Raw genomic sequence first — 20,459 nt, 5'->3', positions numbered from 1 at the left:
ACACTTTTTGATGGCTGTTGGTGAAGTCATTAGTGGGCTGTTGTTGTTGTGTCCTGTGGCCACACACTGGATTAGGAAGAGAATGGAGAGGACACAGGGGTGAAGCAGTGCATGATGGAACATGTAGGCTCATGTGTCCTGAGAACCTCCATCAGCAGGAACTGCTCCTCGGACAGAGATGCTATCTAGATGTGTGTGAAAAAAAACCCCACAAAACATTACTGAAGTTAAACATGCCAGATTGCAGGTTGTGTTGAGTAACTTAGTTTAATGAATGATTGTGTTGATGGTGGTTTATAAAGACACACCTCTTTTGTCAGCTGGTTGTTCCTCTGCTCTAAATTCTCATAGGCCTGGTTGAGGAAAGAAGAGAAGAGAGATGAGGAATAATTCAATACACAATTCAGCCACTAGATGTCACACTCACACCACCACTGTTGGACTTATGGTCTTCTCTTCATACTGTAATTATTTATCTAGGACTACATAAAACATTTTGATATGACCTTTCAGTAATGATCACGCACACGCCACACCTGGTGCAGGAGATCTGCTCTCTTTGTTTGTCTTTTTCTGCTCTTTCGTGCTGCGAGCCTGTTCTTCTCCCTCCTTTCCAAACGACTGACATTATCATCACCATGAACCTGATACACACACATACACACACACACACACACACAAACACACACACACACACACACATGCACGAGCACGCGCACGCACACACACAGACACACACACACACACACACACACACACACGAGACTCAAACTTCAATGCCCTTAGAAAACATTTTAACATTCATTCAAGAGAGCATTACAATAATTGCACTCTCACACAAAATTGCACAGTCAACAAAGTGAAACAAGCACACACACACACACACACACACACACTTACCTCACAGTTCTGGGGGCTCAAGTCATTTTGTCTGTTTCCTATTCCTGTGGACGATTGACAGCCAGACATCATGGGATAGTGGAGCACACATTTAAGAGGTGATATATCTTGTATGGCCCGTTATATAATGTTCCACAATATGGGCAGCAGCAACACACAGACGGTCAAAAAAGGGTTTCACTTCAACTTCTGTTCACTTTTTCAATTTCGCTGCTGTTTTACTCTAACTGCCCTCAGAACTTCTTTGAAGTCATATGATGCAAGTAGTCCCCACACATTTCATTTACAATGAGTGTGCACATGCCATGCAAGACTGATAAGTAATGTGAAGAGCACATCCACTGTTTTTAAAGAGAATAACTTATTTTCTATATCTTGATTTTATCTTTTTATAAGATTTTTAAAGATTTTTTGGGGGCTTTTCTGCCTTTATTGATAGGACATATAGTGGAGAGACAGGAAACAGGGAGAGAGAGAGACTGTGAATGACACGCAGCAAAGGTCGTTGGGATCGGGACTCAACCTCGCAACATGCTGTCAGGCATGCGCCTATGTGGTATGCACCTGGACCACGAGGCCAGTGGGCGTCCCACCTTGGTTTTATTTTATTTCATTACAGTCCAGACCAGTACTATTGTGTATATTCAACTTTTACTATTGCACAGTCTTGCCGACCACCAATACAATATTTTTCTGCTTGCAAATTATATCTGTGAAAATAAGCATAGGGCAGAAGCCTATCTCCTAAACACACAGTAACTATAACAATGAAAAGTAGTTCTACCGCTTAGTTCACATGGGTGCGATTGTTTTTACGTTGGTCATGCACAACGTGAGGACAATGCACATTCCCCGTTCATCTGATCAACAACTATACTGTACATCACAGAGTGATGTACCACAGCACCTCTAAGGCCCTTAAAACAAGGCTCCAGACTTCCCAAAACAAACTGGTCAGGCTCCTACTTGGCCTCACCCCCCTGAGGCCCTGAACCCACCTCACTCCTGCCCACTTTGACAGGCTGGAATGGCTTAGGGTCGACGACAGAGTACAGCATCGGGTCTCGCCCACAAGATTCGATACACCACCAAGATACCCATGTACCCGTCCAAATACTTCCTTAATGTTAACGAAGTCCACACCCACAACACCAGAGGGAGTGCAACGAACCATGTACAACCCAGATTCGGCACAAACAAGGGACTCAATTATTTTCGCTCCTATGCCACCAAAATGTCAACAGTCATTAAGACATGCGAATCCCATGACTCCTTCAAAACCGCTCTCAAAGGGCACCTACGGACGGCTGCAATTCGAAACTGGCCCCCGTAAAATCTGAATCTCCCCCCCCCCTTTTCCCCTCACTGTATACGGTTCTTTTCCCTTTTTACCTCCTTTATGATGAAATCCTGTTGTTCTTTGACTACCGGTATATAGAAGTGTCTATTTGTACGTCTCTAAATGTTTTGATGAATTGAACATGGTGGCCCCTCTTGTAAACAAGTGTAATGCTTAATTGGGTCGTCCACTCACAGTTAACAGTCTTTGTATTGAGATTGTGCTTGAAATGTACTGTAATTCTGCAAACTGTTAATCTTTTTTTTTTTTCTTACCCCACGATTTTGTAACCCAGTTTTTCTTTTCACCCAGTGCCAATTATCTAATGTAATCCTGGGCGCTACACTTCCTCTGCCAACCTGGGGGGGGCAGCGGACTGACCTCATGCCTCCTTCTATGCATGAGGAGTCCAAGCTGCTTCTTTTCACCTGACAGAGGGGAATTTCCCCGGCCGGACGTAGCGCGTGGAAGGGACACGTTATTCCGACCAGTTCCTTTCCCCTCCATCAGGCGCCCCGGCTGGCCAGGGGGAGGTAGTTTTAGAGACCAGGATTACGGCATGTTTTTGTGAGGGTATCTACCCTAGGGGACACGGGGAGAACATGCAAACTCCACACAGAAAGGCCCTATCGCCAACCCCCGCCTTGGGTATGGGCACTGATGACGCAGAGGAGGGAACACGCCAGTGCCCACAGCGTCCCCAACGGGAATCGAACCCAGGACCTTCTAGCTGTGAGGCGACAGCACTACCAACTGTGCCACCGTGCTGTTAAATATTTCAATCAATCAATGTTTGTGATGCTTCTTCACTTGGAGTTGGTATTTTTGCTCACACAGGTTTTCTGTTAAAGGGATGCTGTGGTTTGGGCCGAATTTCCTGACCCCTTTAAGAAGGCGTGCACTTCATCTTTAAAATGTCTTTGTGGGTGATTGTTACTTAACTTTTGTAATGCTTAGTCAGCTCCAAAATAAGTTGACGTGAAAAGAATATTTGAGAACCACTGTACCATGGGGTCTGGAGACCCCCTCAAAATGATATGGGGGGAGACCCCCTCAAAATTATATGGGGGGAGACCCCCCCCCCCCCCCCCCCACATAGTAAAACTGTAGTCTCTCATCTCATCCCACAGCAACATTACTCTTTATTCTTCTGTACCAGTTGTTGGGTTTCACATAATGTATACCTGCTAAATGTCTAAATTGTATACTGTATGTATGTATAAAGAAGAAAACTAAACTTTAGACTTGAACTTGGTACTCATGCTGATCATTAATGGCAACACAGGGCGCTATATTATCAGCACCCACAGCGAAGGACATATGGCACACTTACAGTTCTAATCAGGAAGAATACCATGTTTATACAGTATGTAAATGTATAGGCATGAATATCATGGTTCATGGATCACTAAACCCTGACTTGGCCTCCGAAAAGGTGGGAGGAGCCATATAATGTTTAATCCATGATAGAATCAGGCGTGTGCACGTATCGTCTCTGTAGGGTGGAAGCCACATAAGTTACTTTTAAGGGTTCAAATTCAAAAACAGCACGCTCCTCCAGGTGTGTGTTTTTCTCCCCGATCATCTAGACAGTTCGGTAAAGCCATCTTCGGTCTCTGCCATCTCCACGGCTCTCTTGACCGTGACGGCGTGGGGCAGGACTGCGTCGGACTGGCCACCATCGCCAAACACGTCCCTGTAGACCTGGCGGTCGGTGGCGCTGGGTCTGGTGTTGAGCACCTCACAGAGGCCCTGGGCGTGCTGCTGAAGGATCTCCATGGACTGTGGGGCACATTGAGATTTAGTTTTAGTCATTGTCTTCTGAATAAAATTCAATTTAGTCTTAAATGTTTTAGTTTTAGTCTAGTTTAAGTCGACTAAATAACGTAAGATTTTAGTCGACTAAATATACAGTTGATTTTATCGACATGTATTTTGGCTTGCGGCTATTTTCAGCAGGCACCCAAACATAAAATTACCTGTCTTTCAGTTTTACTGGATTTCTCCACTAGTCCCTCGCTAACATTTTAGTTTTTATTTGTTGACGAAATTGTCAGTATATTTAGTCTTAGTCATCATAGTTTAGTTTTTAATCAATGAAAAAGGGTAGTCGACGAACATTTTCCATCATAGCCGATGACATCAACACAGCATGTATATCAGTGGTTCTCAAACCCCCAAATTGATATTTACCCGCCGCAGACCCCCCCCCCCCACACCATCTGAAAATACTTTGTGTCAGGGCTAACCCAGAACAGAAGATTTGTGTAAAAAAAAATCTAAATTAATAAAATACTTTCAAGATAAAAAATTCAAGTTCAAAAACAGAACATATACAAACTTGTAGATCTGCAATTCTTTGAGTAGCCAAAGTATAAATAAAGTGGTTAAGATGAGGGTGGTGATGCTATATAAACTAATTATGCTGGGGGACCCCCTGGAACCACCCCTGGGGGTCCCCGGACCCCACCTTGAGAACCACTGTAATAGATAAGCGTTTTAAGGACAGTTAGAAAGACATAGCATTCTTTAATAATGTACATTGTACAAGTCTGATGCCCCCTGGTGGAATCTGTGCATATCTCACTCTTCCTCGCCCCATTCAGCCAGGGGTTTCAAAATGCTTTCAGCTCAACACCCAAAAGAGAAAGTTGGGGTCAATTCATAATGGCTTCAGTTAACCCATTAAAGGACCACTTCACCACTTTTCAACTTGTCTTCATATAATTGGTCCTCACAAATGTTCATGATAAAATACAATATTTTCCTACTCGGTCTGTGTCTCATAGGAGGGCTGTGGGCAGTTCAGAAACATGTCCACCAACAGTGACATCATTAGGAAAACATTTTTTTAAAACAAGATTTTATATAAATAATATTTAGATTTGTAATATTGTGAGAACGATGGCTTCCATTATCGCATTGCAACTTTTCAGGAATAGACAGCCTGCCGTTTCTATTAGCTTGGATTCCCCAATGGCATTTTATACATTAGTGAGGACCAAGTATATGAAGGTAGGTTGATTCTACAGATACCTTCTAAATCAGTAGTTCTCAAAACCTTTCGTGTCAAGGACCCCCAAAATGCTATATACGTTTATTATTTAACAAACACATATGTGCATAGGAAGGTTTAGGAGTGTGCAATAATTGACTAACAAATTAGGTTTTGCATGTGCGACTTGCTGCATTACCTTCATAGCCTGGGCCACCTCTTTGACTGCTGCAGAAGATGACACACGGTTCATGATGTTCTCTGTTGGTGACACACAAAGTTAAACACAGTTAACAATGTTTCAAATTACGCTGACATTGGTGATCCATCCATTTCTGTGGTGCAGCGCTAGAGATCTTCTTATTTTGATTCCTGAATCCAGTGCTTAAGATCAAGGAGAGACAATAGTAGATGTGTGTGTGTGTGTGTGTGTGTGTGTGTGTGTGTGTGTGTGTAAATAGTACTCACCTTGCTCAGGGTCTCTCTCAATTTTCTCAGTACAGTATTTCTCTTTGTACAGGCCCTAAAAAAACAAAACAGACATGGCATCTGAATCTGCAGGGATGAAATAAAAACGGAATGCGCTCCCCAGCCATCCATCGACGTGACACCCAGACAAACACCTATGTGGTGGTTCTCAAACATTTTCAAGGCAAGGTCTTCAAATTAGGCTGCAGAATTGACTTTGCAGCCTAATTGAACAGTGTGTTATAATTCTTCAAATGATTAAAAATGTTCCAATACTTTCAAGATTTTTTAAATATTTTTTGTACAATACAGTCTGGAGCAACAGAAGCTCTGAAAATGATCAGCGGATGGAGCGGAAGTGATGCCTCCTCCCCACTTCCGTTTTGTCGTTAGTCATGCAAATGTGTAAATCAAAATAGTCTAAGCATATATAGCTTGCTGTACAATAACATGTAAAGATATTTTAAAACATTTTCGTGAACGGAAATGCCGAACAGAGGATAGCTTCCATTCTCAGATTCCAAAATAGTTGTATACGAATGGTGTCCCTGGCAAAGAAATGGATGTACAATTTACAATTTAGGCATTTAGCAGACACTCTTAATCCAGAGCGACTTACATTAAGCAAGAACAAAAAGCATGGGAATACATCACATAAAAGCATTTATCATGAAACATGCGTGAGCTAAGAAAGTAACAGTGGAATATCTATATAATGAAACTATACATATAAACTATACATATATACTACTATGCTATACATATGTACTATGGCGTGCTATGACTATATACAATGCAATTATAGTGCTGTCTACATAACATGCTATAAGTCTGTATCAAATGCTATCCAAGTCTACAGAAATGCTATCTAAGGGGGTAATGTGTAACTATGGGGATTTCAGTGTAACTTTGATGAGACGCACCATGAGTTTGCGGTCAGCCTTCAATGAGGAGACCACGTGGGCCAGGATCTTCCTGGGGTACTTGCGGCGTTTCCAAGACGTGTCCACTATGATGTCATCCAGCTGGATTTCCAGGGTTTCTGCCGGGTTTAATCACACCACAACACCATTAAGGAGGAGAGACTGACTGATTACGTCCTTAAAGCACAGCTGTACAGCACTTCAATGTTTTTGTAACTTTCTGTCCAATACCACCACAAGAAAAACCCTCTTACTACTTATTAAATTATAATAGTGATTTTCCATGCTATAGCTCAGGGGTTCTCAAACCTTTTCATGCCATGGACCCCCAAATTAATGTATTTGGCCGCAGACACTACATCTGAAAATATTTTGTGCCAGAGATTTATGTAAAAATATATATATATATATTATTTTTTTTGTAGATCTGCTATTTTTGAATAGCCAATGTATAATTGAATAAAGTTGTTAAAATGATTGTGATGCTGTTAACTACTTTGAGAACCACTGCTATAGTGTACTACTGTAAATTACACTACATTATTTAGGGTATAATTTGTGAGTGTCAATGACAAATTGCCAATTTCCTGTATGAATTAAATACATACAAAGATGTATGCATAATTATCTGAATTATGAATAACTTAGATGCAGACAATGGACATATTATTCATATACACAGTAGACACATCCACAGACGGGTTCCCTGGTCGCAGCCAAGGGATTTCCTGTAGGCGGAGCCAACATAGCTGCAGTGTACAGCTCGGCACTTCTACTGCAGTGAATGAGAAAGTGTCTTGTGTTCATCTCAAGTTACTCATTTACCTGCTTTTTACTAACACTAACATTACAAAGATGCCCAGAACATCAGGACTTACATGTGTAGATTATGGCTGCTCCAACAGTAGTGGCAAAATTCAATTTGGAGAGAAATGGAATGTCACAGTCAAACACATAAATCTCTACGAGCGCTCGCCCTATTTCGTATTAAGTAGTGTAATTACGGTAAAGGCTGCTGTGACCAGGGACATGGGTGCCCGTCTGTGGAGGTGTCTATATGCTGCTGTGTGATTGAAATTCAACAGCTGGCTTACGTTCATCGTCAGGCGCGTCGTCCCAAGGCTGGCCGTTCACCAACACGTTATCCTGCACCGTTTTCGTGAAGTTCTGCACAGTGACATTAACCCATTAAGACCTGAGGCAGATTCTAAAAATGTCTTCTAAATCCTAAAAGGTCCCTGAAAAACGTATGTTGCTATATCAGTGGTGCCCACACATTTTCCGGGATTCCCCACACATTTTACCAATTAATTTTCAAAAACATTTCCACAACTTATCCAAAGTAAGTTGACGTAACTCTGTCTTACTCTATGGCTCTGAACGTGATGTAAACAACCTAAAAAGACATACGTCCAGCATCTGGTTCAGTAAACGTGTCCTGGTCTGTTGGTCCATGGCAGTCTGCCCGTCCAGAGTCTTCTTCAACAGCTCCTTGTATCTGTCCATCTGCTCAATCACCTGGTTCTTCGAAGACACCTGGATCAGGGGTGGAAAGTAAGTAACTAAGTACAACTACATACTGTTATGTACTTAAGTACAATTATTTGAAAACTTTACCTACTGCTGGTTACATTGTAGATTTCGAATTATTATTGCAAAACACATTACTGGTACCAACTTCAGCCCAGCATATTTCGGCCATTTGAATATTATTTGTATACATTTTGTACATTTGAAAACTTGTGAAATAGGACATTCTGCATAATGAGTACTTTCTACTTTTGGTACATTTTTATACCAATACCCTTGTACTTTTTCACACTTGAATTCAGGACTTTTACTTGTAATAAGAGTATTTGTCCAGTGCAGTGTTGATACTTATTTGAAGTAAAACAATAAATTTTACTTTTTCCACCACTAACTAACCTGGACTCTGTACTCCTCACACTTCTCCACATTAGACGTGATTCCACTCGCCTGGACCTCCATCTTCTCGCCGATAACCTATAATGTTTTATCGTAGTTTATATGTTATAGTTGTTTATCGTGCTTTAGTTAGTTCATTGTCTCCAGCGCCAAAGCGTTTCAAACGAACAACAACAACACAGGAGGCGGAACGTCGTCTCGCCGCTCTCGGCCTCTCGCGCCCGGGGTCCGTCTACGAAAAGTGCACGACGAGAGAAGCGTGTTGCTTAGAGAAAAGGTTCCGCTTACTTTTTTGTTTTACACACGCAGACGCAGTGCTGAACACTTGAACTGAAACAAGAATGTTTTTTTGTTTGCTATAACCCCTCCAAGTTCACGTTTATTTTTTTTAAATGGAGAATGGTTTCGTTGACTGTCACTGCCACATATCTGCCCGTGAGTTTGAAGAGGTAAGCTAAGCGTGTGTTGACCGACACTCGGGACTCTTGCAATGTTTACCTTTTCTGCATGGGACGGCCCAAGAAAAGGTACACGAAGGTTCCGATTCCGAAAGGGGCTAACCCCTATGGGGCCAACCCATACGGTAACAAGACTACTCGCCCCGTTTCTGTTTTCCTCCCAGAATGTTCCCCAGTGAGGGGTGGGAGAGGCTGGACAGCAGACGGCTGGACTTTGAATTTCTCTAACTATAAACTTTCATGACAGCAGACAGCCTAAGTACAAATATAATTTATGAAAAGCTACTACAGTGAAGTCTGTTCACAGAAGTTGTGGGTAGGATATGTGGGGATTATCTGACGAGGTACCATTTGAGGGGGCAAAACCTTACATATACTAAATACTAAATTGTTTATAGGTTCAAATTATAAGTCAAATAATATAGCCTTTCCACAGGAGTATCTTTTTATATTTTTCCAAAAAGAATATATTCTTTTTGGAAAAATATAAACAGCCAATAACATATTACAAAGTTATCCCCCTCACTGGGGAAAATTACAATCGATCTAAAAACCTGCCAGCCTTCTTCAGTAGCAGGCTGTTTGTGAATAATGCAGATTCTACAAGCATAGGCAACAGCAACACAATTGTTATGCTAACGGGTGACTGAACCCAATATGCTCAAAAATGCAAAATAGAACTAAGAAGTCCAAAAAGGCAAAACTCGAGTACAAGGCAGTAAAATCATAAAGTCCAAAACTCAAAACTTTCAAGAAGACAAAATCAAGAACCAGGAACTTCGGGGTAGAATGACACAGGGACAATGACGAAAGACAATGTTCTGACAGGGAGTGTTTGTAAAGAGTCCAGTTATATAGTGAGCAGGTAAATTGTCAAAGTGTTCACAGGTGGGCTGACGAGGGAGTTGGAGACAGGTGAGTGCAGGGACTGAGTGAGTGGAAGGGAAAATGGGAGTGGCCAGGGCTGACATGGTCTGTGGAGAGGCAGATCCTAACAATAATAACAATAATGTAATAAAATAACAATATATACTTTAAGATATAAACAGAACAGATACATAAGATATGTCTTTTTTTAATAGATACAATATTTGTATTATTATTTATTATGCTCTCATACATTTTATCATTAGATTTTATTTCACTTTTGTGCTTTATATGCTTTGGTCTAATCAAATGACCCTGTCCTCTGTACTAGGATCTGGAGGAGGTGATCCAGAGGACCATAGAGGTCAGTGTTGATCTGTTCTGGAGCAGTGATGATTTCGTTGACAAACTAGTGACTACCTTTTTTCACTAAATATATTGACAATTTCATCAACAAATAAAAACTAGACTAAAATGTTTGGGAGGTACTATAGTGGAGAAGTATAGCCTATAGGACGTCGTACAGTACGTGGTTAAGACCAGGAATTTAATCACAATCTAAATCTGTTTATTATATGTTCACATATGAGGAATCTTACTTGGCTGCAATTCGAAACTGGCCTCTGTAAAATCTGAATCCCCCCACCGCCCCCCCATTTCCCCTCACTGTATATGTATCTTTTCCCTTTTTGCTTCCTATATGATGAATTCCTGTTCTGTTCTTTAGCTACATAGAAGTGTCTATTTGTATGTCTCTAAATGTTTTGATGAATTGAACAATGTGGACCCTGTTGTAAACAAGTGTAATGCTTAATTGGGTAGTCCACTCACAGTTATCAGTCTTTGTATTGAGTTTGTGCTTGAAATGTACTGTAATTCTACAAACTGTTAATAAATATTTCAATCAATCAATCAATCAAAAGTGTATTGCTTGCTGTACAAGCTATACGAACGATTGCAGATTATTTCACGTGTGTGTGTGTGTGTGTGTGCGCACGTGCACGCGCCAAAGGCCGGGGTGCAGACCCTGGTTGCGGTGACAGAAGAGGTGGGTGAGTTCGACAGAGTCCTCCAGCTCAGTGACAGGTGTGTACCCTGTACCGTTCACACTGCTTCACAGTGGATGTCTTGCATTAATGTGTTGATCACTATAATGTTGCAGCAGATTTTAATTAGGCTACTTTGTGTTGCTAGGTAGATTCATCTATAATAACAATTAATAAGGTATCAGTTAATGTACAGTACATTTAGTATATAAATAATCTAAATCTGCAAAGTAACTAGCAAATAATTGTAGTGTTGTAGATTTAATTAGATATTATGAAGTTTTCCAAATTTTAAATAGAAGTAAAAGTTCCTAAGTGCATCTTGCAATAATGCTTAACAAGTCATTCATAACTCAACAGTTTATGAATGATCTATTAACTACTTATAACAAATTATAGCTATTCTTACAGTAACATATTGGGGGAGAAATCACATGTATTTTGAGCTTTTAGGATTACCCCCTCGTAGACTACTAAATTCAGATGCACACAACCTATATTGTTTTTATTGTTGTAAACTGACTAACGGTGTTCCAAAGACAAATTTCCATTTTATAAATGTAATGGACAATAAAGTTTTCTTTATCTTATCTTTATCTTACATCCCAAATATTGTGTCACAGATTTTGACATCTCAGTTGATATTACGGGTATATAACGGAATGCATTCCCGATTTTCATTGTTCCCAACTTGCATCGTTCCCAAGTAGACATACAGATATAGTCATTTAAAAAATGTCATAAGTTCATAATAGTTACATATCACACAGGTTAGTTGTTGGGAGAAGGGACTCAGGGAGAGTGTTTCCCCTGCTGGTACTCAACATTTCAATAATATTCATAACATTCCAATCGCCACAAACCCACTGCTTCAATCTAACCTCTAGTCTGCTGCCACATCCACTGATAATATAATATATAATAATATTATTATTTCATCTTTTAACATCTATGCTAAAAGTTACCCACTGTGCAGTTGAACACATATTTCTGTTGTGAAAGTAAACATACTGCTCCAGGGGCGTCATTTTTATTTTTGCTTTAATCCACCCCTCATTCATCACGGCGTATAGGTACCCAGGTCTGGTGGCACCATGCCTGGGCCTCCACCCCCTTCAGGCCTGTGGGAACCCGGAGCAGCGCAGTGTGAAGCCAGAGGTAGGCCTACGTTATTCCAACACCTCTCACCTTTCTGGTGGTCTGCAGCCGTTTGTTTTCACGTAACTTCTCCTGGGAAAGCACAGAGAGAAGGGCTGGGTAATGACATCTCTTTTGGCTCAGTTGGTGTCCCATGGTAGAGAAAACATTAGCGCCGCACACAGGTCCTCCTTGCGCTGTGAAAACATTACAGCCAGTGTTGATTTTGACACAAAAGTTTTATTTTGTTTTAGTCATAGTCTTTTGAATAAAACTTAGTTTTAGTCATAGTCTTTTGAATACATTTTCATTTTGTTTTATTCAAATTAACAAATTTTGTCTAGTTTTAAATCATAAGGTTTTAGTCGATTAAATCTACAGTTGATTTTGACCAAAATGAAGAGTATACACATGCATGACTTTTCCACCGGGACACGGCCCCCTCATCTAGACTGAGTGGCAAAACATTGAGCAGCATGGATCATTAGAGTCTGGAAGCGCTCAACGGTCCTGTTTGGATGTTTTTTGTCACTCAGTAGGCGTTCTCGGAACTTCCTGCATAACTTCCGGGTGTGATGATGTCACGCGCATACTGATAGCCTCTGTTTTAGTGGGCCATGAAGGCGTCCTAATGCCTGATTTTACATTTAGCTGCATGCTGAAAATAGCCGATCTACAAGCTCACAATGTGTCGCAGCACAACGAGTTTCTCATAGTTTGTCGACGAAATTATCACAACATAAACAATTAACATCTACCAGTTAGACACATTGCATTGTGATTCCTGTGAAAAATACGAAGATAAAATATTACGTGGCAACTAAAATAATGTGTTGTCTCCCCAGGATCTGGAGTCTGCCCTGCCACTTTTTTACAAACACCGAGATCGTCTAGTCGCTGTTGGAGAGGTAGCAGTAACACACACACACACACACACACACACACACACACACACACACACACACACGCACGATGTGACCAGGGTTAAATTCAGTGGTGGAAAGTAATACTATCTCTACTATATCTACTTAAGCACTGTACTTAGGTACAATTGTTTATTATACTTTTACTCTCAGAGGCAAATATTGTACTTTTTACTCCACTACAATTATTAGAAAACTTTAGTAGGTTTTGATACAAAACGTACATTAACCACTTCAGTACATTTTGAATTCCGGACTTTTATTTGTAACAGAGTATTTCTACATTGCAGAATGGATACATAACTAAAATGTGAGTGCTTTTTCCACCACTGATGAACTAAAAAGGATCCAATTCAAACAGTAAAGATTTGAACTTCACAAAGCACGCATGCACGCATTCTCTATCCTCTGCCAAGTGTTATGAAGTAGGAATGTGGAACATAATGTCTTTCCACATGCGCACAGTGCCACACACACACACACACACACACACACACACACACACACACACACACACACACACACACACACACACACACACACACAGTTGCTCTATCTTCTGCTGATTCTTAGAGAGTAGGAGTGGAGAGGTATTTCGCTACATTGTCAAGCCAAGTCCATTGTCTAGTTTAACCACATGAACACTATAACATCCCTATTCTGGGCATGCCACAGGCGAACATTCAGCGAAAATAGCAGATCTACAAGCTCAATTCTCAATGTTGCTGGTGCGTCATCATGAGCTTGTAGATCAGCTATTTCAGAGGAAGATATTTGGTGTAGATGGAGAAAAAGGAAGGGACCAAGTGGACTGCTGGGGGAACCTGGTGAAACAAAGTATTTAAAGTTTATGTTTAAGTGGTTAATGGTTTTATTTTTAGACTTGGTGCTTCAAGTTTCAAGTATTACATGCATGCACGCGCGCACACGTACACACTCGCGTGCGCACACACACACACACACACACACACACAGCCCGATGACCATTAGTGAAACAGCACAAGACTGTAACTAGACAGTTTTTGAAAATCAAGCGGATTAAACATGTTAAAGCTCTAACGCTTTGTGGCCTCCTAATCTTGAGCCCATGTAACTTCTTAAATCACTGACAGACTCACTGAATGTCTCGCTCTCTCTCATGCACGCAGTGTGTGGAAGGAACACGTTATTCCTTTTTTTTTATATATTCTTTATCCCACGATTTTGTAACCCATTTTTCACCCCTGTGTCAATCATCTAATGTGATCCTGGGCTCTACACACCCTCCGCCAACCTGGGGAGAGCAACGGACTTAACTCATGCTTGAGTGTCCAAGTTGCTCCTTTACACCTGACAGGGGGGAGTTTCCCTGGTTGGACGTAGCGCGTGGAAGGAACACGTTATTCCAACCAGTTCCTTTCCCCTCCATCAGGCGCCCCGGCTGGCCAGGGGGAGGCAGTTTAGAGACCAGGATTACTGCATGTTTTTATGAGGGTACCTACCCTAGGGGACACGGGGAGAACATGCAAACTCCACACAGAAAGGCCCTTTCGCCAACCCTGCCTCGGGTATGGGCACTGATGCGGAGGAGGGAACATGCCCCCAGTGCCCACAGTGTCCCTAGCAGGAATCGAACCCAGGACCATCTAGCTGTGAGGCGACAACACTACTGACTGTGCCACCGTGCCCCCTCCTCATAGTTTTCTGTCTCTCTCTGTCTTTCTCTCATTCTTGTGCACACTTATCCTCTAATCACGTGGAGCGGTCTAGATGCTCTCTGCTGTGGAAAGTGTGTGTATTTGTCAGAGCAGATTGTGTGTGAAGGTTGAGACAGTCATCATGCAGCCATGGTCCAGATGTCATCCTATTATTATTATTATTATTAGAACCGGTTGGATGGCACTTACACCCACCTTCTAATGAGAGTGCAAAATCTGTCTTGGAAGAGCCACCCATCGACTAATCTAATATACGGCAACCTTCCCCGTGTTTCTTCACTATTCCGATCCAGAAGAACACAGTTTGCCGGCCACTGCTACAGAGCTGACAATGAGGTTATATCTTCCCTTCTTCTCTGGAGTCCTGCCTCAAAGCAGACTAGAGGTAGAAAACTGTCATTCTACGATGTCATCGCTAGGGACACATGCATCAGTAAGCAGGAACTGGGGGTGGCAATGAAGGACCCGGAAAGTCTGGCGTGGCATTGTGAAATCCATGATCTCGACCGCGGTCGAAAGATTATGATGATTATTATTATTATTAATAGTTTTTTCATGTATCCCATTAAAACCGGTGTCATTTTGAGATATTCAAAAATAGCAGTAGTAAGTACAAGCTCACTTTCACTTCATGCCGTTTCAACAATTTTAAGTGTTTGAAATTTTGTTTAGAAGGCATTTGTAGAATTCCGATCGTCGGTCGACTCGTAGGGTAGGGTGATAGGAAACGGAGGGCAGATGTGTGTGTCTGGGAAAGTAATATGGTGTGAGTAGTGTAAGAACACATTAGACTCCCCATAGCCTCGACCCAAACAGTATGTGTGTAGCATGTTGTGGGTGGTGGTTACAAAACCATCAAATTTCCTTTGCTGTCATAATTGGTAAGCAGTGTCCTTTATTTCTCTGTGTCTCCCACATGGCTCATTCCACTTCCACTATTCCAGATAGGGCTGGACTTCACTCCATGGTGTGCACCTACTGCCCAGGACAGAGAGGACCAGCTGGCCGTTTTCATTCAACAGCTCCACATCGCCAAGGAGCTGGACCTACCAGTGTGAGGAAATCACTTCGCCCATTAAGACCAGAGGATGATTTTTACAAAATGTTTTCTAAATCAGTTTTCTGAAAAACATATGCTGCTATATCAGTGGTGATCAAACATTTTTGTGTCAAGGACCCCAAAACATTATATGTATTTGGCTGCTACCACCCCTCCCAGAATACAGAATACAGGAATGAGTTAAGGAACAAGTTGTTCCCAGCTCAGAGGACACAATTGCCATAGCTACAAGTTGCTAAACTGGTCTTCTTAAATGGAAAGGTTGTCTACTGAATGATTACATTACCCAGTCAAATACCCAGTCATTACCAAAATATGGAGGCCGGGCCGGGACCTGGTCGGGGCCCAACGGGCTTGCAGGGCCATCCCCAACCCCTTGTCCAATAGGCACGTTAGCAGCGAAGAAAGCTTGATCTGCATAGCAACTATTTGGATTGGCATTGGACAATCACTTTTTGGGGTGGGATTTAGTGAAGGGCTAATTGTCATATGAAACATGACATGAAACATGACATGAAACAACTAAAATAGCAAATCCACAAGCTCACAAAGCATTGCATCGTGACGTGTTGTGAGCCTGCAAAGCTGCTATTTTTCCTTTTCTTTTCAAACATTGTTGAAAATTATGCCCAAAATAGGGATAACAGTTTGAAAGTGGTTAAGAACATTAGGAATATTATATTGTTTACTCGCTCCAAGACATTACTCACATGCTGTACAATGATGAATATGACAACGATGATGATGATGTTTCCTGCTCCCCAATGCACAGGAACGTCCACTCAAGATCTGCTGCTCAGGTGACCATAGCAACCATGAGAGAACAAGGTGTGTACAGTAGTTACAGTATGACCAGGTGTGAATATGATCATTGTTTAGTTGAGCTGCAAACAAATCAAATTAACAAGCCAGGTGGTTTATCTTGGAGAGCATATGGCAACATTGTAAGCATTTATCATACAGTACCTGCTACTGCTCTGCATGGCATGGAGATTAATTAAATTGGGACAAGGCCCCAAAATCTATCTTGTAGGTTAAAGCTATATTATGGTTGGTTGGTTGGTTGGTTAGTTGGTTAGATAAAGACGACTGGATGCATAGATTAATATTATTAACCACTTAAGCCCTATAATATAGTACTTTGTAGCAAGTTAAATTGCAAAAATAGCTGATCTACAAGCTCACAATGCGTCATGGCTATTTATTATTATATATATTGTTTTGTTCTTTTTACATTTTTGAACATAAAATTACATTTCTCAAAACAAACTTGAAAATTGCAGAAGATTTCTAAAAATGTTTTGACAGTTTTCGCGTTTTCGCCTATATGACATGCCCAAGATATATTGACACATAAAGTTAGGTGTTTTATGCCCTGCTATATTATAACCGACAAGGACCAATTAGTTTATGTGGTGATTAATGGTAATGGTTCCAGTGTCAATTAATGTATTATAGTTCCAGTATCAGTTAATGTATTATGGTTCCAGTGTCAGTTAATTCCCTTGGTTCTCTCAGGGGTGAGCAGAGCTCTGCTCCATAACTTTGCTGGGAGGCCGTCAGTGGCTCTGGAGGCTGTGAAGGCTGGATACCTCCTCTCCTTTCCCCCTGCCATCTGCACCAACCAACAGGTGTGCGTGTGTGTGTGTGTGTGTGTGTGTGTGTGTGTGTGAGAAGCGGAACTCGTAAACGTTTCAAAGACCAGCTCAAATGCCAACTTACAGTAGCAGGTTTACAAGTGAAAACGTGGGAGTCCACTGCCACTGACAAAAACTCTTGGCGCTCTTCTGTAAATGTAGCTGCTGTGAAGCTCAGCAACATCAGGCAGACAGCTGCAATGCACAAACGTGCTCGCCGAAAGGGTGACCAACCCACCCAGACCTCTACCGCAGCCGCATCAGGACAAGGGTTCAAGTGCACCAGTTGCCCGAGAATCTGCGAATCAAGGATCGGATTATGCCAACATGAACGTGCCTGCCGCAAAGCAAAGCTGAAGGACCCCTAACTCTAAACTCCTCCTATGATCTTCGCAAGCGAAGAATCAGTTGTGTGTGTGTGTGTGTGTGTGTGTGCGCGCGTGCGTGCTACTCTGAGTAATACTGTACGTGTGGATAGGGCTCTAGAAACTCATATAAGACAATATTTTTCTACCACTCTGTTAATATTGTGATGATATCAATATAGTTATATACAGTATTGTTATGTGAACTTGTAGGTCAGCTATTTTCTATTTCTATTTCTATTGTTGAACATTTTTGAGTGGTGCAACCACTCCAAAGAACAGCAATGTCCGTGTTAACCTACCTATGTGATCATGTATGTGACTATGAGTACCAGTAGGGGCCAAAGTTGCGCTGTTGTGCCAGAAACAGAGAGAGAGATAGTGCTGCACTGTTGCCTGCTAATGAGAGAGAGAGAGGGGAGAGGGGAGTTGCACCACTCAGTTCACACGGGTGTGATTTTTTAAAGTATAGGCTTTAAAACAAGGAAAAGACAACACTATATTACAATATGCCAAACAAATCCTAGAGTAGATTAGTCTCATATCACAATCTCAATAATATTGATATATTGCCTCCATCTGGGTGAGTGTGTGTCCTTGTACCGAGTGTAAAGTATCCAAGGACAGTGACTCTTGCCCCCAAGTTCCTGCTGCTAAGCAGAAAGTACATTTTACTCTTACAAATATCTAACTTTGTCGTCCTTGTGTTTATGTGGGTTGGGGGTGAGGGCTTATTTTAATTGCTTGTGTGAGGCGCCATGCACATGCATGCACATTGCACACATGCGAGTGTGCACGTCATGCACTTTCTGGATCGAGGCCCACTGGACATTTTGAAACCCATGATCTGACCACTTAACAGAAATTTGTGTTAAATTGTTGTTACATTGTTAAATTACGTGGTCAGATGGGTGCATTTTCAGCTTATTTGAATGATCAATGGAACTAACATAGTATAATTTAGTATAAGTTCCTATTTGTCAGTATCACAGTTAAAACTATTCTTTCTAAAGATATATATATATTTGATCTTATTTTAATGTTAGATTGTCATTCAAATCTTAGTGTTTTGCTAAAGTATTAGTAGTAAAGAGACAGAGACATGTATTGAGTTAAGCTAAGGTATAGTTAGCTATTTCTGAAAACATTTGTGGGACACAAATATCGTCGCAATATCAATATTGAGGTATTTAGTAAAACATTTAATGATATTTGATTGTGTCCATATCCATATAGTTTGGGGATTACATCTTATTGATACCGATTCATTTTATTATCAGAGAGCCAAGCTGATCAAGCAGATTCCATTGGAACACATTTGCCTGGAAACGGACTCTCCTGCACTGGGACCTGACAAGCAGGCAAGTCTTTATCATTATAGATTTGATCCATATCACATAATCAATTACAGTAGGAGAGGTTTTTTTATGATTATTGTACTGTTTAGCAGAGATGCTAATTTCCATCCGTAGTCCCCGGACATTGAACACTAAACAAAACTGACATAAGACATGAGAGGAAAACATACAAAAACATAATGCATTTCAAACGCAGGTGAAGGTGTGATTTGTTTATTTTCGGAACACAGTTCCTATATGATGTGATCTAAGATTTAACAAATAACGCTGTGACACAATGACGTCAGGATATTGGTCTAACCGTATCTGCTTCCCGTCTGACCTGTTCTCTAGGTGAGGAACGAACCCCAGAACATCTTCATGTCATGTCAGTACATTGCTGATGTCAAAGGCGTGTCGTACCAAACCGTTCAGCAGGCCACCACAAACAATGCATACAGACTGTTCACCAGGGCTAGGAAAATGTAACACAATCACACATTAACACATAGAGACACAGTAACACACATCCAGCCATCCATGCATCGTCAACTGCTTATTCCAGAGTTGGATCGTGGGGGGAAACAGTTCCAGCAGAATGCTCCAGACTTTACTTTGCCCGAGCAACATCAGCCACTTGCATGCTGGGGGATCCCCAGGTGTTCCAAAGCCAGTGTGGATATTATCTAATCCCTGACCCCCATCTGGTCCTTGGTGTGACCCAGGGCTGACGTGCCCAGAGGACCCCCCTAGGGGGACGCCCGGGGAGCATCTGTACTAGATGCCCGGTGAGATTGAGACTTTAATGGGTAAACACATGGATGAATGCACTGATGAAGAATGGCATTCTGTTTTCTTATTGCATTGCATTCATGCTGTAAATTAGTACATTAAAATACAGGAATTTCAAGTAAGTTGTCCTCATATAAATCACTCTGCTCAAACAGGTTATGTTTGAGGTGAGTTTTGTCTGATGGGTGGATCCTGTGGTCTGTGGCAATCTAGACCAGGTGGGCTCTGTGATTGTCTGAAAGAGAGAATAGTAAGACTAAGAGTCAGGATGTAGCTATTATTAATTCCAACACCCTTTCTTTGGCTTTATGGGCATGAGAAAACGTTTACATTGGTATTTAACATAGACAAAGAGACTACACTACAGCAGAGCTACCAACCTGCACACATTTTGTGTACCAACCACGCAATTCTAGGTGTCTATACGCCTAGAATTGCGTGGTTGGTACACAAAATGTGTGCAGGTTGGTAGCTCTGCTACAGTATGTCCTCAGTGTCCTGATTAGACAGCGGTCTGTTATAGAGCCAAGCGGTCATTATCAGGAAAAAACAGACTTGAGATTGGACCAGTCAGAATCAAGCATTTAAC

The 20,459-nt window shown here is 41.5% G+C and overlaps 2 protein-coding genes across 6 annotated transcripts; one reads left to right on the top strand and one right to left on the bottom strand.

Annotated features, from left to right (window-relative positions):
• Window positions 1–3,361: 3,361 nt before the first annotated feature.
• nsl1 (NSL1 component of MIS12 kinetochore complex) lies at window positions 3,362–16,506 on the bottom strand. 3 transcript variants are annotated; one of them, XM_083790884.1, is made up of 9 exons: window positions 16,450–16,506; window positions 12,111–12,256; window positions 8,552–8,629; window positions 8,036–8,161; window positions 7,720–7,792; window positions 6,626–6,744; window positions 5,703–5,757; window positions 5,434–5,495; window positions 3,362–4,021 (listed from the first exon to the last, which is right to left on the bottom strand). In XM_083790884.1, the coding sequence occupies exons 2-9, from the start codon at window positions 12,213–12,215 to the stop codon at window positions 3,821–3,823; spliced, it is 819 nt and encodes a 272-aa protein (XP_083647010.1). In that variant the 5' UTR covers window positions 12,216–12,256; window positions 16,450–16,506; the 3' UTR covers window positions 3,362–3,820. The 3 variants fall into 3 exon arrangements, with proteins under 3 accessions (XP_083647010.1, XP_083647011.1, XP_083647012.1); XM_083790885.1 differs by lacking the exon at window positions 12,111–12,256 and having other exon boundaries at window positions 16,450–16,467; XM_083790886.1 differs by lacking the exons at window positions 12,111–12,256; window positions 16,450–16,506 and adding an exon at window positions 12,000–12,068.
• Window positions 8,765–20,226, top strand: tatdn3 (TatD DNase domain containing 3). Of its 3 annotated transcripts, none has more exons than XM_083790888.1 (10): window positions 8,765–9,000; window positions 10,208–10,240; window positions 10,901–10,962; window positions 11,996–12,080; window positions 12,905–12,967; window positions 15,624–15,733; window positions 16,512–16,567; window positions 17,258–17,370; window positions 19,022–19,102; window positions 19,433–20,226. In XM_083790888.1, exons 1-10 carry the CDS (start codon window positions 8,944–8,946, stop codon window positions 19,565–19,567), a joined length of 795 nt encoding a protein of 264 aa, XP_083647014.1. In that variant the 5' UTR covers window positions 8,765–8,943; the 3' UTR covers window positions 19,568–20,226. The 3 variants fall into 3 exon arrangements, with proteins under 3 accessions (XP_083647014.1, XP_083647013.1, XP_083647015.1); XM_083790887.1 differs by having other exon boundaries at window positions 10,889–10,962; XM_083790889.1 differs by lacking the exons at window positions 10,901–10,962; window positions 11,996–12,080.
• Window positions 20,227–20,459: the final 233 nt, after the last annotated feature.

This window comes from Protomyctophum parallelum (genome assembly GCF_964188405.1).
Source record: "Protomyctophum parallelum genome assembly, chromosome: 19".
NCBI lineage: Eukaryota > Metazoa > Chordata > Actinopteri > Myctophiformes > Myctophidae > Protomyctophum > Protomyctophum parallelum.
Note: the sequence above shows the minus strand (reverse complement) of the source record. Positions and strands in the feature narration are given on the sequence as shown.